The sequence below is a fragment of the Elephantulus edwardii genome, unplaced genomic scaffold (genome assembly GCF_000299155.1).
Source record: "Elephantulus edwardii isolate Elephantulus edwardi_28Jun2011 unplaced genomic scaffold, EleEdw1.0 scaffold00066, whole genome shotgun sequence".
In the NCBI taxonomy this organism is placed as follows: domain Eukaryota; kingdom Metazoa; phylum Chordata; class Mammalia; order Macroscelidea; family Macroscelididae; genus Elephantulus; species Elephantulus edwardii.
In genome coordinates, this window is record NW_006399816.1 from 5,151,314 (window position 1) to 5,162,833 (window position 11,520).

Sequence of the window (11,520 nt, forward strand, 5' to 3'; positions counted from 1 at the left end):
GACACTTTCCCAAGCAGGATATCCCTTTCCAAGGAACAGCCTCTCTTCGCAACATGCTCAGAATATGTGAGCCAAAGCTTCACAATGCTTGTCTCCAAGGAGCACTCTGCACTTTCTCCAAGACATACCTATTTGTTCTCTGGTAGTCCATGGGATATTCAGATCTCTTCTCCAACACAACAAAGCTCAAAAGAACATGAGTTTTTTTAAGTCTTCCTCTGATCCTTATACCACTTTCTTTTTCGCAGAGACCACCCTCTGGATTATTTGCTTAGCATCAAGATGAAATAGATGTGGAGAAAGGATATAACCCTGACGCACATCTTTTTTCATTGTAAACCACGCAGTATTCCATTGCTATGTTCTGTCAACAGCTTTTGGTCTAGGTATAGGCTTACTACGTGAGCACAGTGAAGTGTTCTGGAATTCCCATTCTTCTCAGTGTTAGTTATTCTTTGTTATGATCCACACAGTCAAATGCCTTTGCATAGTCAATAAAGCACAAACAGGCATTCTGGTAGTTTCTGCTTTTAGCAAAGAAAGATAGGTCAACAAACACTTACATGATATTTATTATAGTCCATGCAATATTTTAACTAAGCATTTCTCAAATATTACTACTCTGTGGTAGACACAATTATCTATGCCCATTGAGGCAAGAGGAAATGAAAGTAATTTTCTCGAGGTTACAACGGCGAGTAAGTGAGAGATGAGATTCAATCACAGGCAGTCAGGGTCAAGAACCCATACTCTCAACTACTAATGCTCAAGAAATAATATATACATGAAGGCCAGAATCTGACATATAGTTAAGTATTTCATAAAAATCTGCTATATAAATGAGGATAAAAAAGTGAAGACAGCAATATGTAAAAAGTAAATTACTCATAATTCTAATGCACCATTTGTTTTGGTAAACTTTCCATCAACTGAGTTTTTTGATCAAATGGGGAGGTTCCCCCTCTATGTTGTTGTTCAGGGCCATCAAGTTGAGTATGATTCACAGCAAATCTATGAACAGTCAACCCTAAACCTACCCTATCCTGTGCCATCCTCACCGCTGAGATACTAGAGGCCACGGCTGAAGTCACAGTGTCAATCCATCTCTTGTTGGGTCTTGCTCTCCATCACGGACCATCCATCTTTCCAAGCATGACCTTCCATGACCAAGGAATAGCCTCGTTTGGCCACATGTCCAAAATATGAAAGACAAAAGTTTGTCATCCTTGTCTCCAAGAAGCACTCTGGCTGCGTCCTTTCAGAGACATGTCTGTTTGATTTTTAGCAATCTATCTGATATTCACTACTCATCTCCAGCACCACTATTCAAAGGAATTAATTCTGGTTCTGTCAGGGACTTTTGCAAAATACTGAAAAGCAGTGTTGCAGTGATGTCAGTTTGAGAACTAAGGTGTGCCTGACTTATTTTATTTTATTAATTTTAATGAACATTTACAGATTTTGGATTTCCATTCATTCATTGGTGCACTTTTCTCCCTGTTCTCCCCCAGGTTGCCCCTCTCTTCAAAAAGCAAAAGATAAACTCCTTCATTGGTATGCAATCCCCTTGCGCTCCGCCCGCTGCGCCTGCCCTGAGTATACTCCACTATGCAACCTTAATTCTGAACTCTTGTAATAACCGTAATACCCTATCATCTATCGCTTTTATACTGTTCTCTCCCTCATCTGTTTCAATGCAGTATACATAATTTATCCAGTTTTTCTCAGTCTTAACGCCAACCCTGATGTCAGTCCCATTCTACAACAGGGGCACACTATGCAGTATTTGTCTTTTTTGTGACTGAGATATTTTATTCAGCATAATGTTCTCCAGGGTCACCCATTTTGAATAATATTGCATGAGTTCCTTGTTTTTCAATGCAGCATAGTATTTCTTCTCTAGAAGATCTTCTTAATTGCCTGATAGGCATCAGAGAACTGACAACGGATGCCTTTCTCCTCCTTCTTCCCAGAGATAATTATTAAAAGGGGAGCTCTGGTGGTGTAGTCTGTAGGAAGTTGTATGGCTAACCCGAAGCTAACACTTCTCTAGTACTTCAAACCCACAAAATGCCCAGCAGGAGAAAGATGAGCAATCTCCTCCCATGCAATTTAGTCTCCCAAAACCTGCAGGGTCAGCTATGAGTTGGTTCCAATCTGACAGAAATGTTGTTGTTATGTACCATCAGGTAGGAACTACTCTCCAGCAGGTTTTCAGAGGCAGTTAATCATACACAAGGAGACCAATCATCTTTCATCCACAGAATATCAAAGCATACATGATTCTCTAGAAAATGAGGCTTTAATTACTTTAAAACTTTTAATTGTGATTCAAGTAAATGTTTACAGAACAAACTGGTTTTCCATTCAACAATTCACATATATTTTGATTGGTGACATTGATCATTATCCTAATGTAATAGTGCTCCTCCCACTTCCTCTGTATTTACCATTTCCACTTATCCCTCCTTGTCTCTCCATTTTATCCCTGGGCAGATGCTGCCTTGTATGACTGGATATTCTAAGGAGTATGTACCTCCCTAGTGTTGTTATTCACTGCATATAGACCTTACAGTTTGCTGTTTGGCTAGAAGTAGAGCTACAGAGGTTACTTCAAGGGTGAGAAATTTTAAGATAGTACTTTCTCAGAAATTTTAGAATAACAGTTAAAATTAATTGAACAACTGAAAATTAATTGTAGGTCAAGCGTATATGTGCTTGAGCGCCTGACATTTATTCTCACTGTGCTTCATAAGCTCATTGAAGGAGGTACAGTCCTCATGTTAGGAGCCATGGCTGCTAAACAATTCAAAGGCTTGGCAGCTCAAACTCACCAGTTAATGAGTAGGGAAAAGATGATGCAATCTGGTTCCATACAGATTAACAGCCTTGAGAACCCATAAACAGCTTTACTCTGTTCGACAGGGTTGTCTGACTGGGAACTGACTTGATTACAATGGGTTCTGGTCTTTCACAAGTAAGGAAAGTGAGGCACAGTTAAGTAAGTACTTAAGGTCACACTGGTAGTAAGTATGTGAGCCAGACCTTAAAAGCAGTCGGTCAGACTCCTGAGCTAATACCGACCACTGCTAGAGGGCAGATTTATGAGCTCTCTGAACAACAGTGAACATGCTTTTAAAGTACAGTATTACTTGTTTCCATCACTCATCTTCAGTTTGTCATACTGTGATGGCTTATGTCGCACTATGATGCAGGAAGCTGTGGCACTGGTATTTCCACTGCTAGCAGAGCAGAATCATCCAGAGTGGATAAATTTCAGCTGAGCTTCCAGATTATGACAGACTAGAAAGAAAGGCCTAGTGATCTACTGTTCAAGAAAAAAGAAAAAAATAGTGAGGATTCTATGCATTACAAGGATCTCTGGTGGCCTCGTTCACTGGAAGTTTCAGTGATAACCCAAAGGCCATGCCTTTTCAGAGTTCTGAATCCATCAGCACCTTCTCAGAAGATAGACCATCTACTGCTGTGTGATTTACAGCCTCAGAAACCCAGCAAAGCATCAGTTATGAGTTAGTTCAACTCAAGGGAAGTAAGTCCAGACTGCTTCAGAATTTTGCCCTTTATAATGCTGAAAATGAGTCCTCTGGGTAGGAAGGCACTCAAAATACACAGGGCCACAAAAATGGACCCCAAGTATACCAAAATTATGAAAATAGCAAAGACTCGGACAACACTTTGTTCTGTTGTACACTGTCAGAGACAACTCAATGGCAAGTAACAACCAAAAAAAGCATTTGTTTGGATGAGTTTAAAATGAAGAAGTTACTCACACCCATTTTATTTTGCTCTGGCTCTTCATCAGACAACTTAAGTTTTAATATATTAAATTCTCTTGAACAACCTAAAAACTGTTCATGTCTAACTTTATAAGGATCAGAAGCTGCACTGCAATCCCAGAGGTACATGGTTCAAATCCACCAGATGCTCTGCTGGAGAAGGAGGAGCAATATCCTCCTGTACCAGTCAGATCTGATTTGACGGTACACGCACATAAAATAATAAAAATTTTTTAAAAAATTAGAAAAATAACTTTATAAGGATCAAATATTTGTACCTGACCCTTATAAATATAAACATAAGGGTACAAATATTTCAGCATCCTCTATGTGCTAGGAACTATGCTATTAATACATACAGTCTTTGCACTTAAGGCAGAGGCTCTTTCCATCCAGGATATAGATATGGTCAAGAATTTCACAACCAGTAAATAAAGCACATTGGTATATACAAATAGTAACATCTTTGCCAACCATTCAATGCAAGAACTCTGGGTGGAATGTTGAGATTCTCTCGTGATTGACACTTCAATAATTACTAGATAGGTGCCGCTTGCCTACCTCACACCATGCTACCTCTTTGCAGCTGACAATGAAAGCCTACATAACCATCTTTATTACAGTCGAATTAAAAATATTTTACTACAACCTAAGTTTACTGGGCTGTGTGTTTTTAAGTACTTTAGAAGCTCTGTAATTGCATTTTGAATTTGAGTTTAATAACCAAATAGTCAATGTGAATTTCTAAAGCCATCCACAAAATAGGGAGATGAGAAAGTAATTTCTGCTAACTTTACATGGAAACATTAGATTTTAAGCAGTCTTGAATTGAATCCTACCAATTGCAAAGAGGTGTCAGGCAATCAAATGCTTGAAAAATTCAAGTGCAGCAGGAACTATCCTAGCCCATTCATTATAGAGCACTTAACTGCTAGCCAATGACCACAAACACATTACCAACCCAAGACCTTATAATGGCAGGAGATCAAGAGCAGAAGCAACCTAAGAGACCAAGATCAACATAGGGAAAAATTTCTTCTGGGTGAGAATTGCTAACATGTGCATGAAAACTTGACAAGCTTTTTGGGTAACACATGCTTAAGCCCCGGGTGAGATCTGATTACACCAATGTTCACATGTGGCTAATACATGTTTAAGCATGTTGCCAGAAGGAACCAGTCCATGGAGAAGGGCATAATTCTTAGAAGGATGGAGGGACGATGCAAGACAGGAAGACCCTGGATGAGATGGATTGACTCAGTAACTGGGGTAATGGGGACATGTGTGTCAGAAACAGTGTGACTGGCTCAGGATAAAACACAGTTCAGAGTTATTGTGCATAGTGTTGCTATGAGTTGCAGGCAACTCAATGGCGCATAACAAGAAGTACATGCTTAAGCCCACTTTGGGAGAATTTTTTATTGTAGTTTTGGTTAAAGAATCTATTACACATTAATCTTTCATTCAACAACTTATACACTTTTCATTGTTTACAATTCCCACAATATAACAGCACTTTTCCCACTTCCTCACTGGGTGCCCTGTTTCCATTTCTCCTTCTTTCTTGCCCCTTCCTGACTTCTGAATTTTGTTTTAAGCAAACACGGTCCTTTGGGTCTCATATGGTTTACTAAGGAAAACATTCCTTCCTGGTGTTTAAAAGTCCCTTTATAGGCCTATCTGTTGTTTGGTTGAAAGCTGACTTTTGGGGGTAGATCAATTCCAACCTTGAAGGTATCTAAGGGCCACAGAGTAAGGGTGAGTCCAGTATTTGTTACATTCCTGTTTTCTAACAAACTTAGGTTCATGTTCTCTATTGGCACACTGTCTGGGATTTATTTTTCACTGCTATTCACTGTTACTCTCTTTTTAACTCTGCAATTTGCCTTATCCTTGATTGTAAATATACACAGGACAGCACTATTTACCCCAGACACAGCCTGGTGCTTTCTAAATAATAGGTTTTAAAAATGCATTTATTAATGATGGATATTAAATCCATCCTGTGGTCACACACTAGCCCTTATAATTATGTAGAATTGTTCCTCCTCCTCTCTCTGACTGGAAAGCCCCAGGGGTTAGTCCTTTGAAGCTCTTCTCTACCTTACACTCACTCCTCTAATGATTTCATCAAGTCCCATGGTTTCTCGGGTACACCCAGCCTGGATTCTTCTCCCCTGAACTCCAGAACTGCATGTTCAACTGTTGACTGTGTTAGTGATGTGATCTCTATTAGACATCTCAAACACTCAATGAGTATGGAACAAAAGTTAATTCTTTCCAGTAGTCTGCTTGGAGTCTTCTCCATCTTTGTTAATAAATAAAAATTTCCAGTTGATCAAGCCAATAATCTTGACGCTGTTCTTGATTTCTTTTCTTTGACATCCCACAGCAAATCTATTTGGATCAAAATACATCTAAGTAAGAGTCAGGACTGTTTGTATAAATGCATGTTCAGTTTAACAGATATAAAGATACAGGTTGGCATATACAACACATAAGGGAGCTCTGGTGGCCTAGTGGTAAGAAGCTGCATTGTGCTCTTTCCGTGCCTAGCGAAGCCATGGCTCGTGGTCCCAAGAAACATCTGAAGCGTGTAGCAGCTCCAAAGCATTGGATGCTGGACAAACTTACTGGTGTATTTGCTCCTCGTCCATCTACTGGTCCTCACAAACTGAGAGAATGTCTGCCATTGATCATTTTCTTACGAAACAGGCTTAAGTATGCCCTGACAGGAGATGAGGTTAAAAAAATCTGCATGCAGCGGTTCATTAAGATTGATGACAAGGTCCGAACTGATATAACCTACCCTGCTGGTTTTATGGATGTGATCAGCATTGACAAGACTGGAGAGAATTTTCGTCTGATCTATGACACCAAGGGTCGATTTGCTGTTCATCGCATTACACCTGAGGAAGCAAAGTACAAGTTATGCAAAGTAAGAAAGATCTTTGTGGGCACAAAAGGAATCCCTCATCTGGTGACCCATGATGCTCGAACCATCCGCTACCCTGATCCTCTCATCAAGGTGAATGACACCATTCAGATTGATTTGGAGACTGGAAAGATTACTGATTTCATCAAGTTTGATACTGGTAACCTGTGCATGGTGACTGGAGGTGCTAACCTGGGAAGAATTGGTGTGATCACCAACAGAGAGAGACATCCTGGGTCATTTGATGTGGTTCATGTGAAAGATGCCAATGGCAATAGCTTTGCCACTCGGCTTTCCAACATTTTTGTTATTGGCAAAGGCAATAAACCATGGATTTCTCTTCCACGAGGAAAGGGTATCCGTCTTACCATTGCTGAAGAAAGAGACAAGAGATTGGCTGCAAAACAGAGCAGTGGATGAAATGATCTCTAGGTGGTGTGAATAAAAAAGACAAAATTAAAGATACTACAGCATGAAAAAAAAAAAAAAGAAGCTGCATTGCCATCTCAAAGGCACATGGTTCGAATCCATCAGCTGCTCCACGGGAGAAGGATGAGCAATCTCTTGTGTGATTAACAGCTGCTGAAAACCATCTGGAGGGTCAGCCATGGGCCCATTCCAACTTGAAAGCACACATGAACAAAAACACATAAGAGAACCCTAGATGGTACAAATAGTTAAGCTCTCACATACTACCTACAAGTTTGGTGGTTTAAACGCGCCCAGAGGTGCCTTGGAAATAAGGTCTAGCAATTTGCTGCTGTGAGATCACGATCTTGGAAATCCTATAGAGTAGTTCTACTATGAGTCAGGATCAATTCAGTAGCAACTAAAACCAACACCACAAACATCTATTTCCTAGCTCTGTCCACTGAGAGAGCCTAAACGCAGTGACACATCAGTAGGAATAAGAATAACTAGTATCCAGATCTTTGCTTCAAAATGCCGTTTCCCAATAAAAGGAACTAGTTCTCCTTAGAGAAACAGTTGATTCTAGGACTAAGATGGAAAAATAAAAGATGAGTCTGGAGCACCTAGTAATGCCAGAGAGTAAGGTACACATGTACACACACACAGTGCACACACAAAATCCTGGCACATTACAGACAATGAAATAAACCAAAAAGATCTCCCCAAAGCCAAAGCTTGAATCATTTGAACTTCAAAATGAATTATGACAGCAATAATACTTTAGTGGTAAAATAAATATGAGTTTGAACTTATACAAACAAATACAAAACAAACATGTAGGAACCTTCCTTACAGTAGAATTTCCATTAATAAATGCAGAAAGAATGAGGAAAAAAGAAAATGACCATTAGAACACCAGAGCAATATTCGCTGGAGGCAAGATCCACTGATGAATGCTAAAATTAGTGGGCAGAAACAGGATACTGGCAAAGCCTCAAAGTATCTCCCCAAAAAATATTTACCAATTACTGTGGTTTTTACTGTGTGTCCATAAATTCTTTGATGTTCCTCACTCTATGAAGTGCAACATAATTCCTCCCCCCCTTAAGCCTAGCTGCACTTAGTGTCTTACTCTTATTAAGAGAGGGAAAACAACTTAGAGAAATCTGTTAGAAACAGCCTTCATAAAGTAATCAAGGTTAATATTATCAGTAATATGTTACTTTGATATCACGTAACCCACCCATGTACAACATGATAAGAAGGCATACACTTTTAATGACATTCTTCAAAAAAAAAATCCATAACCTCAGTTTAATAATGAGAAATCACACAGGTCGAATTAAGAAACATTGTACACAATGCCTGACAAGTAGTCTTCAAAGGTGCAAGGGCATAGAAGGCAAAGAAAAAGCAAGAAAGACTGTAAACTGGAAGAGACTAAAGGACCTTAACAATTAAAACAATAGGGTGACCAGGTTTGAATCATGGAATAGAATCATGGAATGAAATATAAAGGATATTAGTGGGAAAACAGACAAAATAGAAATAAAGTCTGGGGTTTAGTTGAGCACTGTACCAATATTAATTCCTTAGCTTGTGAAGTGTACCATAAGTGTGTAAGATGTTAACATTAAGGGAAATTAAGGATAAGAACCTCTGTCAACATCTGGAGACATTTCTGATTTGTCACACTGAGGGAATGCAAACAGCACCTAGTGGGTCGTGACCAAGAATGCTGTTTAACATACTATAATGCTCAGAATCAATCCTTACAACAAAGAATTGTTAGTTTTATGTGCCATCAAGTTGACTATGACTCATAGTGACCCTATGAACAACAGCTCTAAACTTTGACTCTGAGCCAACTTCACTTTCTTCGACACATCTGACCCCACTGCTGCAATCACTGTGTCAATCCATCTTTTTGAGAGTCCTCTCTTGCACTGACCTTTTATCCTTCCAAGCATGATTTCCTTCTCCAAGGACTGTCCCCTCCTGATAACATGCCCAAAGTCTGTGAGGTGGAGTTTCACCATCCTTGCATCCTGGAAACCAGAAACACCTTGGTTTTGCTTTCTCCAGGGCTGACCTGTTTATTATCTTGGTAGTATGTTTAAACTCTTCTTCACCACTACAACTAGCAATTCAAAATGGCAGTAGTGCCATGCTTCATGGGAACCCGTTCCCTTGTGCCATCAGTGATGATGGTTAATGTTATACGTCATCTCAGCTAAGCTATGATTCTCGGTGGTTTGGCAGACACTGGATTGGTTGTTCTTCTATAATATAATAATTTTCCATAATGTGATTAGCTAATTAATTGAAAGGAGAGTTTCATTAGGGTGTGGCCTGTGTCTAGTATAAGAATGGATATTCTGGCAAAGCTCATTATCTCTACACCCTGTACTGTTCTCTTTGCTTGACCTCTGGTTAGTCTGCAGAAGTACCCAGTACCTGATTTACAAATTTTTTTATTTGCCAGCCCCAGTAAAGTGCATGAGCTGTTTCTTAAGGAAAATCAATCAATCCCTTTCAACCTCATAACAACTTTATAGGAGAAAGCAGAACTACCTGATAGGGTGTAGTCTATAAATCTATAACATAGTCCATAGTGAGTCATGCTGTGTTAATCCGAAGATCACGTATCTCTGGTGGTTCAAATTCACCAGCAGTTCTTTGGGAGGACAATGGGCAAACTTTTCCAGTTAAAATTTACAGCCTTGGAAACCCCATGGAAGGTCAACCTGGAGTTAGAACTAAATCCATTTCATTGAGTGTGCTTAATCTTTCTGGTAATTAAAGCACTAACACGGTTAACCCACCAGACGCTCTAAGGAGAATGACGGGGCGCTCTGTTTCCATAAAGATTCACACCCTTGGAAACCCTATGAGACAGTTCTGTTCGATTCTTCAGGGTCATTATGGGCTAGAATCAACTCTATGTCAATATGTTTGGGTTTTTCTGGTTGGCTATGTTTGGATGTGTGGTTTGGGGTTTTTTTAATAATCTTTATGAAAGCAGACTGCCACATTTTTCTCCCACAGAGGGGCTGGTGGGTTAAAACCACTGATTTTCTGATTAAAAGCTAAGCACTAAACCACAACACACCACCACCACAGCTCCCTATGTGTACATACATGTATGTGCACACACATGCACTCAAAAGAACAAACAAATCTGCTTTGGAAGCAATGCAGCAGAATGCTTGAAAGCTGAGGATGACACGACCTCATCTGGCATACTTTCGACATATTATTGGGACAGGCCAGTTCGTGGAGAACACTAGGCTTTGCAAGAGGATCAGTGAAAAAGAGGAAAACCCTCAACAAGGCAGACTAACATGGTGGCTACAACAATGGGCTCACGTACAGCAGAACTGTGTGAGCATGGTGAGGACTGACAAGGTTTCGTTCTGCTGTGTACAAGGTCACTACAAATCAGAAGCAACCTGGCAGCACCTAATAGCAGCAATTGCATTTTTAACACAGTCTCCTAACTGGTCTTTCTGCTTCTGACTACATCCTTAGTAGTTAAACTGCAGTCTTAAAAACTGAAGTCATATCATGTCATTCATTTGCATAAAACCCTTTAATGACTTCTATCAAGCAAAGTGTGCAGTGGGAGTGCTTTTTGGAGGCAAAGGTGATAGCTTTGTCTTACATACTTCCAGCATGTTGGTAGGAGGAGCTATTCATTGGAGACGGACATGTTGTTTGGAAGGGTGGAGCGTCAGTGAGGAGAGGAAGACCTTCAACCAGGTGGACTGACACACTAAGCTCTAATGTGTTGGAAAGTGTGAAGATGACACAGGATAGGACAGGGTTCAGATCTGTTTCTCATAGGGTTGTTATAAATCGTACTCGACTTGACAGCACCTAACAACAACATCAAGCAAAGTAAATATCCAAGACAAGGGCTCATGAGACATGGATCCATTTATTTCTCTGACCACATACTCTTTTCCTATTCACTTCAACTCAGTCACACTGACTATCTAGACATCTGGAAATACATCAAGCGCAGTTCTGATTCTGGAATTCTATACAAAATGTTTCTTTTATCCTCTGTTACTTTCTTCAAGTCTCTTTTCATTTCTCATCAAACCCTTTCCAAGAACCTCTTTAAAAGTAAATCTATCCCAAATAATGTATACGAACTTTGTAAATAAACCAATATAAAATTTTTAAAAAGAAAATGAATAAATAAGAACATCTATCCTTTGACATTCCTGTCCAACAAACATTTGTTGAATGAATGTTCCACTTCTGAATCCTAAATTAAGTGTCCATGTAGCTTTCCACCACTACTTATCATTGTTGTGTTTTCTTTTTTTCACTCCTTTATTTGAGAATAATATTATGTGGAGAAGAATT

At 39.5% G+C, this 11,520-nt stretch overlaps 1 protein-coding gene across 1 annotated transcript; it reads left to right on the forward strand.

Annotated features, from left to right (window-relative positions):
* The first annotated feature begins 6,343 nt into the window (after positions 1-6,343).
* On the forward strand, positions 6,344-7,152 carry LOC102848268 (40S ribosomal protein S4, X isoform-like). The gene has a single exon (XM_006888281.1). It carries the CDS (start codon positions 6,361-6,363, stop codon positions 7,150-7,152), a length of 792 nt encoding a protein of 263 aa, XP_006888343.1. The 5' UTR covers positions 6,344-6,360.
* Positions 7,153-11,520: the final 4,368 nt, after the last annotated feature.